Genomic DNA, 18,552 nt, shown 5'->3' with positions numbered 1-18,552 from the left:
AGCTGGTCCTTAGCTGGTCATGAGCTGGAGCGCTTTCACAACGAAACACACAGCGTCTTCACAACATGGCAGCGGCAACAACAAAGTTACACCTTCTTTCATTGCATGAACATTTGGGCGGCGTTATGCAAATATTCCCACATCGTGACGTAGACATGTGGGGGCGTGTTAGAACGAGGCGTTTTAGGGGGGCGTGGACGAGTCTTAACTTTTATAAAGAATATCTCTTTGGGTTTGAGACTTTAGTCTTTGCAACTTCAGGGATCTTATCTGTTCACGAACAGCTTGTAACACTCCAAAGAGAAAGGAAAACTTGAAATCGCATCATATGACCCCTTTAAAACATGGCAAGATGTTTGACATTTATTGCATTTTCAAACGCACATTACATGCGACTCAAAGTCACAGCACTTGCAGAGATCCAGTTGGTGTGGAACCATGAAAAGATTGCAGTGCTGCTTCACTTTGGTTCATATTAGGCATATCTCGGGCATTGTTAGAATTAATATACTAGTTGACAAATACTCGCCAAAGCTGGTTTTTACTCACATTTGGCACTTGGCAAGTATTAATGATCTGAGCTGCTGTTCGCATTCATTTTATAGCTCTACACTCTTACTGGATGACAACTAGTGACTCATTCGTGTCTTTTTCCTAAAGAATAGCAGGAGAAACATCTGAGACGAAGTTGATACGTAAACTGAGAACTCCATCGCGCTACAACAGAGCGACCTCTGAGCAATAACACTGTGGTCTGTGTGTGCAGGCGGGTGACAGTCGGCGGGTGCTGCATGCGCTGCGCTCTCTGCTGGAGGAGTTCAGGGCGGAGCTCCGCGAGGAGGCCCAGCGGCGCTGGCAGCTGCAGCAGACGTTAGCCAATGAGAGAGCGGCGTGGGAGATACAGCGCGCTGAAATGAGGAGTCACGTCACCAAGGTACAGAGACACACCTTACATCAAAGCAGAATCACCTGTGAACGGCAGTACAGCACCTAAAACCTGACTGCTGTCTACATAGGGAGCATCCTAACAGACTTGGAACCTCATAAGTGACTAAACTCAAACGCTCTACATCACATCAACTTTATTAATGGTCACTCACTCATTCACGAGTCTGGTATTAAGCACAAACTGTTATATATGTAAAAATAGTTACTTTTTAATAAAATTGAATTTTTGATCAATGCTGCATTAAAAAAATGTCTAGAACAACTGTTTTATTCCGTGGTTTAAAAAAAGCGTTTTAAAATGAGAATTAAAAATATTTAACTTAAAAATATTTTAAACTAAATGATTTACACTCCCAATAAAAAGTTTAGGGAAATTAGAAAGAAATTAATACATTTATTAGGCAAAGATACATTAAATTGATCAAAAGTGACAGTAAAGGCATTTAAGACAAATTAATGCTGTCCTTTTGAAATTTGTTTTCATCAGAGAATCCAGAAAAGAAAAATGTATCACAGTTTCCATAAAAATATGAAGCAGTACAACTGTTTTCAACATGTTTCTTGAGCAGCAGATCAGCATATTAGAATGATTTCTGAAGGATCATGTGACACTGAAGACTGCAGTAATGATGCTGAAAATTCAGCTGCGCATCACAGAAATAAATTACAGTTTAAAATATATTCACATAGAAAACAGTTATTTTCAATTATAATAATATTTCACAAAATTTCAGTTTTTACTGTATCAAATAAATGCAGCCTTGGTGAGCAGAAGAGAAATCTTTAATTTAAAAAAATTAATAAAAATCTTTTGAATGGTAATGTAAATAGCATTTTAAACCATTAATCAATTTTATGTCCAAGGTGACTTTCTAAAAGGTCAAATTAGTCAAATTTGTTCTTGTCATAAAACTCATTTTCTTTATATCTTAACTAGACATAAATCTAGTTAAGCAGCATCTGCCAAGACGTTAAGCATCTGCAGTGCCATGCGTGCATTAATCAATTTTATGTCCAAGGTGACTTTCTAAAAGGTCAAATTAGTCAAATTCGTTCTTGTCATAAAACTCATTTTCTTTATATCTTAACTAGACATAAATCTAGTTAAGCAGCATCTGCCAAGACGTTAAGCATCTGCAGTGCCATGCGTTGCTTTCGGCTCACAGTGACTTGAGTGCTGTTTTGATATCGGTGAGTTAGGGAGCGTCTTTAAATAGCCAGCTATATTTATGCAGTGGTGCAGTTCGGCCATCAAACACAGTCATGGTCTATTAAAAGAAAGCAGATGTCAGAGGAGCCCTGCTCATTCAGACAGCGAGTAGATTTAGGAACATCTGACTAGACATGCGAGGAAGGTGTATCTGGACTATCCTGCACTACGTTTACTGCATTTCATTTCAGCTATTTGGCAAACTTACACTCCGAGTATATATTTACAGTTGATATTTAGCTATGTAGGTCCTATTTGAGTGTGTTTGTATGGCTGTGTTCAGAATTGAACACTCACATACTGCTGATTCCATTCTTTGCAGTATACACTATTTACTGTTCACTATACTATACAGTGTATACAGTATATATATATATATATATATATAATTTAACAAATAGCAGTTCACTGAATGCAAAAATAATAGAAATAATCATTAGTATTCATTAGACATTATTGTTAATACTAATAATTAATAATAATAAAAAAAATTATATTAACTAACAATAATAATGCTAGAATGTTGTCATATGAGGCAATAATTTCGCATATTTGCATATTTAATTCAGTGAGTGTTATAATAATAATAATAATAATAAAGTCATTATTATTATTATATGGCTAGATTGTTTTCATATGATGTCAGTAAGTTGCATGTTTAATTCAGCAGGTTTAGTAATACTAGTATTATTGATGATAATAATAGTAATAGTAATAGATGAATAGTAATAATGAATACTAATGATAAATTGTCATATAATGTCAGTAAGTTGTATGTTTAATTTAGTAAGTGTAATAATTATTATTATTATTATAATAATATATTAATAGTGTTAATAAATGATAATATTATGTCAATAATTTGCATGTTTAATTCAGCAAGTGATATCCTATAAACATATTAGAAATAAATACGGTTATTTCACATTTTTAATCCATTGTTTACATTAAAATCCAAGAAGCTGATGTCATAAACTTCTTCTTAAACCAAGAAGTCGATGTTATAAATCACAGGTGTAATTGCGGTTCATTTGTCATTCTGTAAATGGAAGGTCCAGTGTAGTGCATTTAATTATGGAATACGTGGTTTTATTCGGTTGTTCTGTGCATACATACAATTTGCGTATTGTGTATGCTCTGCAAGACTGTAGTTTGCCATTTCAAACATATCCAATGCAGGCATTTATTCTTTTCCTTGTCTGCAGCTGCAGGATATGAGAGGTGAGTCTGCAGGCGCAGTCGCAGATGAAGGTGCAGACTCTGCAGACGTGTTACAGCAGGAGCGGGAGGAACAGCAACGTCTGCTGGCCGACAGTCACAGCACGGCACTGGAGCTGCGCTGGAAACTGCAGCATGGAGAAAAGCGCTGGACCCGTGAGAGGCATGAACTACTGGAGCGGTTCGAGAAAGAGAGACAGGAGTGGGGCCGCAGCTTACGGGAAATGCACCACAAGATGGAAAAGGTCCGGGGCATAAATCCTTCTTATTTCACTCATACACATCAATACTTGGTAGACAAGACATGTACAGTAACTGCATTCAAAAGTTCTATAGCGTTTAATACAATACAGAATGTGTCAAAGCAGCTTCACAGAAATAAACAGGAAAGAATCAATAATGGAAACTCATTATTTCAATATTTCATGATATAATCCACTGTATTCAGCATCTCAGAGCAGCTTAGTTCACAGTAAATGCATAAAACTGCTTGCGCTGTGAGTTTCACATGTATTTGGTAATACAACATGCACTAGGTTCACTTTATTTACACATTTACAACATTTGAAAATAAAAATATGAATAAAAATAATAAATACCTAAATATTAGTATTGTAACTTGTAGTGGAAAGAAAGTATACTTATTAAATATTGATTTTTTTATTGTAATTTACAATAGTAATATATTTCTGTATTCATTTCTAATAGTGCTGTCAAATGATTAATCATGATTAATCGCATCCAAAAAAGTTTTTGTTTACATAATATATGTGTGTGTAATGTGTATATTTATTATGTATATATATAAATGAACACACATACAGTATATATTTTTTAAATATTTACATGTATATATTTATATTATATATAAATATATTTATTATATAAACATTAAATATATATATTCTTAAATATATACATGCATGTGTTTGTATTTATATATACATAATAAATATACACAGTACACACATGTATTATGTGAACAAAAACTTTTAATTTGGATGCGATTAATCGTTTGACAGCACTAATTTCTAATAATTAAAGTTAAATATAATAATATAATTATAACTAAAATTATCATTATTATTATTAAATTTGATTGGGTTCCAACTACAAAGTCAAAATAAATCACTTTTAATAAAAGATTAAAGGAACATGGGAATGTGTTGTTGAATTATTTAAATATTAATTTATAATCTCAGGAGAGACTAAATGTAAATGTTTCACATCTAAGGGGTTCAGCTGGCCAAAAAACCCTGCCTTAGAAGATAGTTGCCTAAGACAGTTGGCAGCAAAACAGCTTACTAAGTCTCGAAACAAAGCCATCATCTCCTCTTCTCCACCTCAGATGCAGAAAGACGTTCTTCAGTCAGAAGGAGGCGCAGCACATGTCTTCTCCCCTCAGGAGAGCCCCTGTAAGGCTCCTAAATCTCCACACTCCCCCTGCACAGCTGCACACTCACGCTCCCACTCCGACTCGGAGGCCACGCTGGAGGAGAAGGGGGCGATGGGCAGACACAGACCCTTTGAGGGACACCTGCCCCCAGGGAGCCTGTTCCTGGATGCCCTCTCTCTGGATCCTCTGAGCGAAGCCAGATCCTCTGTGCCTCCTCCATCACGTCTGGAGAACGAAAAGAGGTTCCCTCACCTGAAAGAAGTAAGAGACAGAGTAAGACATCAGTACACTCTACACAATAGGGCACTTTTTTTTTCTTTTCTTTTCTTCTTCTTGAGGTCCATCATGGTCATTATCCTCTGTCTGGCCCTTATTATTAAATATGCTGTTTTTGCTGCTGTAAATGAGTTCTGTATGTATATGACCTCTATTGTGATTGGCTAACATCTTTGCATGTGAAATGAGGAAGAATTATTAAATAGCAAAACAATCTGTACTCAATGTACCACATAAATTCTTAAAGCAAGTTAACATTTTGTGGCTTTTAATGTTTTAACTGTGTTGTTGTTTCAGGCACTGAATGAGATTTCTGAGAGTGTGGATCCTGCCATTTACCCTGAGGAAGAGAAGAGCAGTGGTAGCCTACTCAGGTATGATTTTTGTTTACGAGTATGTGTGTGTTTATGAGTATGTGTGTTCTAGTCAATGCAAGTTTTGCTCTTCTCTCAGTGCTCTGAAGAATAGCAAACCTTGACAAAACTTGAAAACAGCTACGTGAATGAACAAAATAATCTTATATTTCAACGCTGAAAGATGTATAATATGATTAGGGTTAGTTTGACATAATTATAAGTAGAGTGGTGTTTACAATTATTGAAGATACCACAGTTTACTTCTAAAGGGGTTAGGGGTAAGATTTGTCTGTGTATAGTGATCCTGACCTCAGAAAACATAGTTAATTTGCTTATTTTAAACATTGCGTGAATATGAAACCTGAGGCCTTTAGTTGCTGGTTTTGTTATCTGGCGGTGAACTCCTATGAGCCCAGGTTATTGACCCCATGTCCATTTATCATTGTCCTTTTCAAAGGTCTCAACATTGTTTCAGTTACTGCTAATAAGCTTCAGTGTCTTTTCCTGACCGTCTCACCTTGTACGGATCAATCAGTTTCACTTTGCCCTTGTTTGAGCGCAGGCTAACAGCTATGTTTAGACTGTGCTGTTGTTGCCATTTCAGCAACATCTCTGGAGAATTGTGAATGGAAAGGAAAAGTTTAATCTCGGTAGGCCAGAGATGAAATGTGCCAGGCAGCAACAAAGGATAGATAACTTCATCAGTACACGTGTATTGCTCTAATAAATATACTTATCCTTTGGGGCTGACACATTAAGTGGCTACCTATAGACCAATTTGGAGTAGACGTCACAGTTACGTCACTTGCAGCTGTGCGCGCATAGTGGTGGCAGAAAAACACTGGGAACAAGTGGAGGGAAACGGGTAAAATCCATGGAATAAGAGAAAAAATGTGTTGTGCATTTGGATGTCAGAATTGGAATGCAAATAATTTTTATATAACACTGTAGTCAAAGACGCCATTTGACAGACTATGGATGAAACCTGCTATGATTACCCTACTTTTAAAGCATACATTTGATTTAAACAATAGGTCTATATAATATTCATATAGGGGACATATTGCATTAGCCCTACAGTTGAAATACATGAATGAAATACTATTTAAACCTATAACATTTTACATAACATTTACCTATTTTATCTCACAATTCTGACTTTTTTTCTTGCTAATGCAAGTTTATATCTCCTAGTTCGGACTTTATAACTTTATTCAAGTCAACGATTGCGAGTTTGTCAATTCTGAGGGAAAAAAGACAGAAGTGTGGGATTATAAACTAAAAAGAAAGAATGATGAGTTGATTTTTCTTACCAGAATTGTGTTATATAATTTCGGAATTGCAAGAAAAAAGTCAGAATTTTGAAATATAAACTTCAATTTACATTTTAAAAATTACATTTTTTATTATTTTATTCCATGGCTTGAATAGACTGCTACGTTAAAACTGGCATTTTATGCCACCAGATAGGCTCTGCCCACAAAAACGTCATCACTGTTTGCAAACACTGAAATTGGTCTATAGAGTGCTTTAAAGTATCAATGGCATGCTCCTGTTGGAGCCATTCCTATGTTCCTAGGGTACTATGTTCCAAAGTTCCCATTCCCAGGCTCCCATGTTCATAGGGTTCTATGTTCCCCAGTTTCCATGTTTTTAGGGATCTATGTACCCCAGTTCCTAGCATTCCATGTTCCTAGGGTCCTGTGTTCCCAGTTCCCAAGATCCCCTGTTTCCAGGCTCCTATGTTCTTAGGATTCTATGTTTCCCAGTTTCCAGACTTCCATGTTCTTGGAGATATGTGTTCTCCAGTTCCTAGTGTCCCATGTTTCTAGGGTCCTAAGCCACCAGTTCCCAAGGTCCCCTGTTCCCAAGCTCCCATGTTCCTAGGGTTCTATGTCTCCCAGTTTCCAAGACACCTTGTTCCCAAGGTTCTATGTTCCCCACTTCTTAGGGTCCCATGTTCATAGGGTTCTATGTCCCCAATTCCCAAGATCCCCTGTTTCCAAGCTCCCATGTTCTTAGGGTTCTATGTTCCCCAGTTTCCAGTGTTCCTTGATCTTAGGGTTCTATGTTCCCCAGTTCCAGGCTCCCATGTTCCTAGGGTTCTATTTTCACCAGTTTCCAGGCTTCCATGTTCTTAGGGATCTATATTTCCCAGTTCCCAGTGTCCCGTGTTCCTAGGGTCCTATGTCCCCAGTTCCCAAGATCCCCTATTCCCAGGCTCCCATGTTCCTAGGGTTCTATGTTCCCCCGTTCTCAGGATCCTTTATTCCCAAGGTTCTAAAATCCCCAGTTCTTAGGGTCTCATGTTCTCAAAGTTAGGGGAGCATAGGGTTAACTCTGAGAACATCGATGCACTTCCCTGGAGACACAAAGACTGTTCCAAAAAGTAAACAGCGACATTGTGCTGCTTTATAATATACTTTCTTTGAGGATTGAGTCTATCCTTTGCAGATAAGGCAAACCCACAATGAACTGCATCAAAATAAATTCAAAATAATACAGTATGCTGAACAAGTCAAGAGAAGTGTTGGTTACAATGTTTTGCAACACCAATGTAACTTTTCATTCATTTTTGCCTCTGCAGGGCGAAGTCAGTTTGCTCCATGAGCGACTTCCAGCGTTTGATGGACAGCTCCCCCTTCCTACCAGATAAGAGCAAGCCTAGCGAGCATGGACGGGACGATGTGACTCCTCCCCTTTCACCAGATGACCTGAAATACATTGAGGAGTTCAATAGTAAGGGTTGGGATCTGCCCACCAGCTCCGTGGCTGCTTGCCCCATTCCTGGCCCTGTAATCCCCTCTCCAGTGATGGAGGCATGGACAGAAAGGGCAGAATCCCGAAGGGCCGAGTCTACTTCAGAAGCATTCCAGCCAGCCTCTTGGTACCTGACCACCAGCGCTACCTTGACCACCAACACCATGAGTAGCCCTGAGTACTGCCAAAAGCTCCCACTCAGGGCGGCCCAGGGGGGTGAACAGTTTGGGGTGAATGTTCTCCACAGTCCCGTTCAAGGGGAGCAGTCTGCTCCAGGCCCCCCTGAGCAGGAGTACATGTTCTCCAAAGTGACCAACGTAAAGGGAGAGGAGGTAGTAGGAGGTGCTGAGGAGGTGTTTGGAGGAAGGCCGTGTGAGCTTAGGAGTCATATGGAGGCAGGACTTAGGCCTGGAGAACGTCCATCGATTTGCACAGCAGTCGGGTATACCTCATCGTTAGAGCTGGAGCTGTCACGGAATCTGAGCGACGACATGAAAGAAAAGGTGTTTTGTGCCCGAAATGCCATCCAATTATCTTCTGCATCCGGATCCAGCCCTCCAGAAAGGCAGCTACGGGACATGGCATGCCAGACGAATGGTTTAACCACACGGGGAACACAGACCACCCAGACCATCAGTGTGGGATTGCAAACAGAGGCTCTTCGCACCCTCACAAGCAGCCCTCACCGCTGTCTGACACCCAAAGGAGGCTCCACACCCATCTCATCTCCCTCTCGTAGCCTGAGAAAGATGCAATACTCTCCAGTTGTACAGGCCAAGTTTGAACGCTCATGTTGTTCACCGAAATACGGTTCACCCAAGCTCCAAAGGAAACCTTCTAATTCTGGTAAATCAGAACAACCTGCCAGCCTAATACGTGCTCCCACCCCAACAACCACTGCCCAGCAGCAAAAAGGGAACAACGAATCCGCTTGGGCCCGTTCGACCACGACCAGAGACAGTCCCGTTCACACCACCATCAACGATGGCCTCTCCAGCCTCTTCAGCATCATCGACCACACGCCCATCGCTTACGACCCCTTGCAGAAATTCAACAAGTCCCCAAGCCGCTCTCGTCCCACTGAAGCAGGGCCTCAAGGGCCAGCGGACCCCAAATCTCCCAGTGTTTGTGCTACACAGGGGCCTTTGAGGAACTCTCGGGGCCGGTCCCCAAGCCCTGTGCAGCTGATTGTAGAGACGCAAGGCGAGAAATCTCCAGAGGTGATTAGCATCAGACAGGACCTGTCCGCTCCCCCGGGCTACACGCTAGCTGAGAACGCAGCACGAATCTTGAATAAGAAACTACTGGAGCAGAGCTTCAGAGAAGAAAGGAGGCTTTCCACTTCATCTGCAGCTGCTCCGAACAAAACCGGAGACACCGAGAAACCAGAATGTCTTGAGGTAACTGAGAGGTTTATTTAATTCTACCTAAAGAAAGAACACTATATTATGCTCTTTTATAGCTCACAAGAATTAGTCAACTTGAAAAATTTACCTTACTTTCTTAATAGTTGTTCCTGGTCTTATTGTGCATGTGCACATGTTTGTCTTTGTAATTTGTCATCAAAATGAAGATTTTGTTATAAATTCTAACTTTTGGTTTCAGACTTTATTATCTTGGCAAATCTGAGCACACTTTGAGATATTGTTAAGAGCTCTTCTGAAACTCTATAGGAGACACATAAGATTTCTGGGGTCTATTTCTAACAGGAGACCTAAGCAAATGTCTCCATTTAGTCTAATCTCATTGCTGTCTGGTAGACACAAATGAGATCTTGAGATCTCATTTGTGATTTTGTTATTTCCTTCGGGTACATGCACACTTAGTTTGTCTCATTCTTAGTGTATATTACAGTATAAATTTGGCTGCTTGTTAAATGTTTTGGTACTTGAACATTGCAGTTTCAAGGTACAAAATTATGTTATAATAAAGTATCAAAAAGTCTCAGTCCCTACTGCCAAATGCTGCCTGATCGCAGGCCTTGCATGCTTTAGCGCGCTACTTTGTTGCAATGCTAACAGTAGTATAATCATGTGCTGCTTGTTTTTTTATTTTGCAGCGGAACTAGCTTACATAACTACTTTGGATGCAGGATGTACTAGTACAAAATTATGTTATAATAAAGTATCAAAAAGTCTCAGTCCCTACTGCCAAATGCTGCCTGATCGCAGGCCTTGCATGCTTTAGCGCGCTACTTTGTTGCAATGCTAACAGTAGTATAATCATGTGCTGCTTGTTTTTTTTATTTTGCAGCGGAACTAGCTTACATAACTACTTTGGATGCAGGATGTACTTATTCACCATAATAAAGTTATATCCAGTGTTTGATGCCTACCAACCTCGATCTATTTGGAAGATTAATCCCTCACATGAAAGCACGAGACATTTGTCAATAGACAGAGCAGCATTTACTGTAGGAGCAGCATCATTGCACAATCCCATGATGCTATGTTAATGATCAAAGACATATTTTAACATCATTACAGGCAGATAGTTCTTTGTGAGCAGTGTATGCATCTGGGATTTGTCTTTGAAATGTAATGGATATTATTAGGCATGAATGCATACAATACTGAAGAAAGGGATGAATTCCCTAAACAGTTGTGCCAGTTAAGCACAGAGTAATTCAAGTTAGTATAAATTTTATATTGGAAATTTGATTTTTAATTGATTATTTCTGTTGTTCGGAATTTTAAATAGAGGCAGTCACCTTGCAGAATAAATCTGAATATCAATTAGAAGTACGGATATATTCTGAGTGTAAAAACAAGTAAAAATTATGTATCATATGTGTATGTATCAGTATGTAAGGTCACATTTCACCCCATAATAATAATAATAATAAAGCTATTTTCCATACTTTTTTAGAACCTTCTTTGGCAATTAATGTTTGTGGCTTACCCTCCTTGTGAAGGGTGTCAATGATTGTCTTCTGGACAACTGTCAGATCAGCAGTCTTCCCCATGATTGTGTAGCCTAGTGAACCAAACTGAGAGACCATTTTGAAGGCTCAGGAAACCTTTGCAGGTGTTTTGAGTTGATTAGCTGATTGGCATGTCACCATATTCTAATTTGTTGAGATAGTGAATTGGTGGGTTTTTTTTTAAATGTGAGTCAAAATCATCACAATTAAAATAACCAAAGACTTAAACTACTTCAGTCTGTGTGCATTGAATTTATTTAATACACGAGTTTCACAATTTGAGTTGAATTACTGAAATAAACTTTTCCACGACATTCTAATTTATTGAGATGCACCTGTATATTTACATTAAGAAATTTGCCGCATTAAGACTTATTTATTTATTTATGCAATAATGATTATATATTATATTATTATATCGCAATATTGTAATGATAATTGGGCAACATTTATTGGGCCAAATTCCAGTGTTTTTTTTTTTGTTTTTTGTTTTTATTTTGGGGTGAAGTATGACCTGGACAAGTTTTGAGATTCACCAAAATTCTATATTGTGCTGTAACGTTTATATTTAATGGACAGTGAGCTGCTTTTACAGGTTTTACCGTAGATGCCCTGCGACCCAGCCAGACTTGCCAGATCCCCGCTGTACCTCTCACCTGAGTCTGATGTGGTTGTGTTATTTTGACCAGTGTGTTTACTCCTGTCTTTCTGGGTTGTCTCCAGAACCATACTGTCTTACTAACTGCACCCTGGGGACTGTAACGCAGCTTGCGCTCGCCGTGCAGTAAGTTCCACCGATCTTACTTGACCTTTGACCTCACAGTGACCTCACTTGTGTCTCACTGATTTTAATGGACTTCTCTCACCGCATGCCACACAGTTTCTAGACACCGTATCACCGCTAGGCATTATGGGAAATATTGTATGTGCTTTGTTGTGGTCACACCTTTTTTGTCCTCATGTAGGTGTGAGCATGCCCATCGTCTAATATTAATGACGTCACCAATAACCAGTCATCCAAAAAGCTATCAGAGTTTTTATTGGACTGAAATTATTATCCCAAATATTCATCCACACGGGGTAGGATTTCATATGGAAAAACACAACAAAACTTTGTCTGATATATAGTGGCTCAAATGTATTTGTTTGTTGGTTTTAAATAATACACGCAAACTATTCAAGTGCAGTGTTTCCCAAATAGACATTTTAAAAGATAATACAAAAAAAAGTGTTTGAAATCAAAACAAAAAGTATTTGGACACTTTTTTAAAATTGACTTAAAGGTGCTGTATGTAAGTTTTTGACTCTACTAAAGCATAAAAAACACCATAATATGTTTGCAGATATTTAAGAAACATGCTAAGTTAACATACTTGTTTATCTGAAAAACAATGCTACAGTCAGTTATTCTCCTTTGAAAATGTGCGTTCAGGGACGGAATGTCGGTCTCTGTTTTGGTTTGTGAAACCCGCCCACTGCCAGTTTACCCAATTGTATTTCGGCACCCCAGGTTGCCAGTTGGCGGAAAACACAGCGTATTGCCTTTCATTCATCGTTAAGTGCGCTCGTTCTTGTTGGTGTCGTCAATCTGGCAACCTGCGTGTGCTTCAAGTCTGAGGAGGAGGGGCCGGGTGAAAAAAAACCCTCTCCATATTTTGAATTTGGACTGCAATACCTAGTTCAACCACTCTGTGTCAATCCTACATACAGCACATTTAAAGTGATAGTTCACCCAAAATGGAAAATTCTGTTATGATTTACTCCATTCTTTTTTTTTTTTTCATTTGAATTTCTTTTTTCTGCTAAACAAAAAAGATATGTTGAAGAAAGTTGGTAACCAAACAGTTGACGGTAGCCATTGACATCCATAGTATTTTTTTTCCATACAATGGAAGTCAATGGCTACCGTCAACTTTTTGGTTACCAAAATTCTTCAAAATATCTTCTTTTGTTTTCAACAGAAGAAATAAACTCATAGAGGTTTGGAACAACGTGAGGGTGAGTAAATTACTGAATTTGAATTTAGGTGAACTGTCCCTTTAAGTGTACAAATACCTTTGGAGTCACTGTATATCAAACTCACAAGTGGCTTTTTGGATGGTTTAACCATTTACTATTAATATATAATCACTTTTTTATTTTTCATAGGTCCTTTGGCTGCCACGTGTTTGTAATTTTATTATTTTTGTCCATTTCAAAGGATCTTAACCTCACCAGCCCAACTGAAGGAAGCTCTACAGCGTAACATCTTGTGCTTTCTCAGTTCACTGTACTGTAATGTTTGCTGTCTGGTGTTAACAGGACGTGAGCGCCGCTCAATATTACTGCATGCTAGCAGTGACAGTGGTGTGTTGGGGTCGTTTGGGGTTCATTGGCTGGTGTTGGCTGTGCCTTTGCTACAGTGTTTAACATCTGCTGCTAATACTGGGTCTCATTTCTTAACATCTAACAACAACTTCACGCTTGTTCAAAGCTTGCAGTTATGACTGTAGTGTGTTTCAGGTTGATTGTTATAGATTTGTGATGAGTTTCATACAGTGGTATTTTAGTATAATTTATATGCAATTTTATAGTATCTATTAATATTTTGAATTAGCATTTCTTTTTATAATTTCAGTCATTTTGCTTTTTATTTTCTAATTTGTATTAGTTTTTATTAGTTTAATAATTTTTTTAGTTTTAAGTTTTTGATATTTAGATTTGATTTGATTTCAACTTTATTTCAATTAACATTTAAAAAAATGAAAAATCATTAGTTTTAGTTTTAGTTAACAGTAACAAGACTGGTTTCATCTTCGATATGATTTCACTGGAGTGTATAAACAAATCAAAAACATGCAGGTTTTTTTTTGGTTTCAGTTGAACTGCAGGACTCCATTTAAACTCACTTTGTATCAGCTTCAAAGTCTCACTCAAAAACTGAACGCAGATTCAAGTAGACGTAGTAAATCCCTGTTTCTGAATTATTCAGGCCACACAAAATATCCACCTCTCACGCTGGAATCTCATTCATTTTTAATTTTTGCTTTATCGCTCGGGAGAATTGTTTAGAATAAATCAAGCTGAAACCACATTTTTCCTCGAAAGCAAAAGTTCTGCTGAATCAAAACACACTGAGTATTATTCTTTACTATTTGCTACAGACAGTATGAAATGGGTGTTTATCCATTTTAGTTAAAAGTTTAAACTGTAAAAGCACTAATGCTTGCAGACCAGTGTTATTTTAGTTTATACTAATATAGTATATACTAATACTATAGTATATATATGTATGCAACCCCTCTCTCCTGGGTCATCACCGCCACACCTCGTTCTCGCTCCGAGTGGGTCTCCGGCATGGGAGGCGGACGCACTAACAAGGAGGCTAAAGACTGCAGCCTCTAGCATCAGTTGCTAGTGCGTCTCTTGAGATCAGGGGAGTGAGGTTTACCTGCACAGCACTTACTCGCTGGCCTCCGATACGTGTATATGCTATAGTATTGTATTATAGTATTTTTTTTTATATTTTAACTTTTTAATTAACTTTTATTTTTGTATTTTCATTTTAATTGGTTTGTTTTAGTAATAATAATACATTTTATTTGTAAAGGCGCTACAACTGTATAAAACAACATTAAAAGAAACAACACTACTCCATAATAACAATCACAATGACAACACAATAACAACAATGGCAATAACAACTGTAAGATTATAACTTAAAAGCTTCAATAAAGAGATATGTTTTGAGTAATTTCTTAAAACAATCAAAAGACGGAGCATTCCTAATAGGATAAGGCAGAGAATTCCACAACCTGGGAGCAACACAACTGGGCCTCCCACCCATAGTTTTGTGTTTACAACGAGGCTGGTACAGTGTAAAAGAACCAGCAGAGCGGAGAGACCGAGATGGTGTAGACACTGTGACCAAATTACAAATATACTCTGGGGCCAGCTTATTTACTGCTTTATAGGTTAAGATAAGAACTTTAAAATCAATACGTGATTGAACTGGAAGCCAGTAGTAGTTGAGAAAGCACAGGAGTGATATGACTGCGGGATGGTGTGTAAGTTAAAACACGAGCAGCTGAATTTTGCACATATTGCAGCCTCTTAATCAAATTTGCAGGTAACCCTGCAAAAAGAGAATTACAATAATCAAGCCTGGATGTTATAAAGGCGTGAATAAGCCTTTCTGCATCAGGCATGTGAAGAGAATCGGTCTTATACGAGCAATATTTCGAAGATGATAAAAAGCTACTTTAGTAATTTTGTTGTGTTCTTTTGCTATTTTTATTCATTTTAGTTTTTATTATTTTTGTGTAGCTTGAATTTATTTTTAGTACTTTTTTAAGCTTTCAGTTAACAACATTTTTTTACTAGTTGTAGATTAGTAAATTTGTATTTAGCTTTAGTATAATCTTTATTTCAGTTTTATTAATTTTAGTACTTCAACTTTTGTTTCAATTAGTTGCCATGGCAACATTTCTAATTTAAATTACAAAGTTTCATGTAATATTTATATTTGATTTTATTTTATTTCAGCTTTATTTCAAATAATGAAAGTATTTTTAATAGTTTTAGTTTTTTTATTTAGCTTTGATTTATTTTTATTTTAGCTTTAGTAATTTTTAATAGTCTAAAGGCCCGTTCACACCAAGCACGATAACTATAAAGATATAGTTCTAAAAATCGTTCTCAATATTAAAGAATAGCAGAGTCCACACTACAACTATAAAGATAAAGACACAGAGAAACGATATCGCTGGAATCATTTTCAGAACGATTTTTTCCAGCTGATGAATGATAGAAACAATTACAGCCAATCAAAATCCATCCTGCTGTAACGAGCTCGAGAATTTAAAGCGGCAGACGCATATGCGCTTAGAATAAACAGACGATATCGTTCGCTGGTGTGGACGCGAATATCGTTATCTTTTGTAGTTATCGTTATCGGTGTGAACGGGGCTTTAAGGCCCGTTCACACCGATAACTATAAAGATAACGATATTAGCGATCTTGTTGGAAAGTGATTCCAACAATATTGTTTCTCTTTGTCTTTATCGTTATAGTTGTGGTGTGGACTCTGCTATTCTTTAATATTGAGAACGATTTTTAGAACTATATCTTTATCGTTATCTTTATAGTTATCGTCCTTGGTGTGAACGGGCCTTTAGTCATTTTTAGACTTCAACCTAAACTTATTGCAGTTAGTTGCCAAGGCAACATTTCTATTGTTGTTTTTTAATCTAATATTTTATTTTATTTCTGCTTTATTTCAATTAACAAAAACAACTTGACAATTGAGCTGACAATAACAACACTGTTGCAGACTTACCACTGGCTAACAGATAAACTTAGTTAGAAAAAAGTTTGAAAGCTTATGTTTTGTTTCTTGACGCAGGACTTGCCTCGTTCACCAGTGGCTCCACCTCTGGACTCCTGCTTCTTGCGTCCGGCCTGTCCTGCCAACCGCCGCCCTCCGTCCCGCTGGGCCGCCCACTCGCCCTCATCCTCACCCAACTGCAAAGACCGAAGGGAGATGTTCCGCTTCCCCTCGCCCGTCAGACCGGTTCAGACCATCCCGGAGACAGAGGAGCCCGGTCAGGAGGTTTTCCCTTAACCAGCCTAGACTACATCCTTCTGTCACCTCAATCAAGATGTAGAACAGTAGCTTAGAATTTCACTTCTAAAATGCCCAAAAAAGGGAAATATTGTGTTATAAATCAAGATTGTATTTTATGCTTTCACTCTCCTTTACCATCCTGTTCCTGACCACACGTACGCACACCGCCGGAGCGACGGAACCATCGAGAACCTTTCTAAAAACTATTTTAACTGCCCTGCCACTAGAGGGCAGAGTTCTGTGAGCACCAGCTGAACTGATCCAATCGGAAACAGTTCTAGAAATTCCGTTTCGGAATTATCAAGGACCTGGAATGTACTGACGCAAAACACCGCAAAGTGTTCCATAAGAGGTGCCTACACACGCGTGACCTCGCGACGGTCCCGTACCCGTGTGTGTCCGTGTACATGTATGCAATACATACCACTCGATATGTGTTGGTCATGAAGCCGCAAACTTCTTTTCAGATGTTCTGAAAAATCGAACTGGATAGTAATAACGTTTGTCGGAACAGCATACAAGTTTACATGTGTTGATTTTTGTTCATTTTGGAGGGGTGAATATCATTTGTCAAATGATGTTCCGTGTATATAGTTTATAAAACTATTTTCTTAATTTCCGCGTACATCTCGTTTCGTTGGAAACCTTTGATGCTTGAATTAAAAAAGACTCAGTTGTATTTGTAAAGAGAATGAGATAAAAACACACACACACACACACTCTCTAGTTCGACAGGGACTAATGATACATGATGTCAATCATAATGTATTTTAAAACCCAATGTAAAACTGAATGTTCGACTCCGTACACGGTGGCAGGAGAGTATATTCACACACTGATTATCCTTATGCACATTTCCCAAGTCACAAAATCCTGAAGGAATATGTGCAGGATTCCAGTTGGAAGTTACGTCGTAATTTGAAGCCAATTGTAAAGGAGTTTATTAACTGTAACATGTAAACCTGCTCTGGATGAAACGTGCTGAAAAAACCAAGAGGAAAAATAAAAATAAAACTCAACATGTTTCCCTCAGATCTGAGATTTAAATGCATGAATATTTAATAAGCCATCCATTGAGGCAGGCTCTGATTGGTTGTTTGTTGCTTAGCAACTCATTGTAACATTCTAGCACTGCATTGTTTTATACTGTAGACGTTTGGCAGCAAACTACAGGACTAATGTTTAAAAGTGATACAAACCTAAAATTAAAAGTGTGCAACATTGCTCACTGAACCTTAAAGTAATAGTTGACCCCAAAATGAACATTTGCTGAAAATGTACTCACCGTCTGGCCATGCAAGATGTAGATGAGTTTGTTTATTCATGGGAACAGATTTGGAGAAATGTAGCATTACATCACTTGCTCACCACTGGATGCTCTGCAGTGAATGGGTGCCATCAGAATGAGTCCAAACAGCTGATAAAAACATCACAATAATCCACAAGTAATCCACACCACTCTCATTCTGACGGCACTCTCATTGGACTCTCATTCTGACGGCACCCATTCACTGCAGAGGATCCATTGGTGAGCAAGTGATGCAGTGCTAGATTTCTCCAAATCTGATGAAGAAACAAACTCCTCTACATCTTGGATGGCCTGAAGGTGAGTAAACTTTAAGAAAATTAGCATTTTTGGGTGAACTATTTCTTTTGAAATGGATAGGATAGTATCCAATGGTTTAGGATTGGTTCCAAAATATGACACCTGTTCCATTAGGAATCCAGTGCACGTTTCTTCTGGATGTGTAGACTAGGGTTTGGACAGCAGTTGTGCAGATATCATATTTGATATGCATGCCTTTAAACACTAGCACTTTAGTGCATGTCCTCAGATGCTGTTGTACCTTGTGATAAAGC

At 38.1% G+C, this 18,552-nt stretch overlaps 1 protein-coding gene across 1 annotated transcript in view; it reads left to right on the top strand.

Moving 5' to 3' along the window:
* Positions 1-18,004, top strand: part of LOC107569627 (microtubule cross-linking factor 1-like) — a 54,005-nt gene extending 36,001 nt beyond the window's left edge. The window contains exons 9-14 of the mRNA XM_016255744.1: positions 767-934; positions 3,364-3,621; positions 4,725-5,045; positions 5,346-5,422; positions 7,992-9,564; positions 16,471-18,004. Of these exons, the coding sequence (XP_016111230.1) occupies positions 767-934; positions 3,364-3,621; positions 4,725-5,045; positions 5,346-5,422; positions 7,992-9,564; positions 16,471-16,689 (2,616 nt within the window). The 3' untranslated portion in view covers positions 16,690-18,004. The remainder of the gene's footprint in view (positions 1-766; positions 935-3,363; positions 3,622-4,724; positions 5,046-5,345; positions 5,423-7,991; positions 9,565-16,470) is intronic.
* Positions 18,005-18,552: the final 548 nt, after the last annotated feature.

Source organism: Sinocyclocheilus grahami, unplaced genomic scaffold (genome assembly GCF_001515645.1).
Source record: "Sinocyclocheilus grahami isolate Dianchi unplaced genomic scaffold, SAMN03320097.WGS_v1.1 scaffold1366.1, whole genome shotgun sequence".
NCBI classification, from domain to species: domain Eukaryota; kingdom Metazoa; phylum Chordata; class Actinopteri; order Cypriniformes; family Cyprinidae; genus Sinocyclocheilus; species Sinocyclocheilus grahami.
This window is presented reverse-complemented; position numbering and strand designations above follow the sequence as displayed.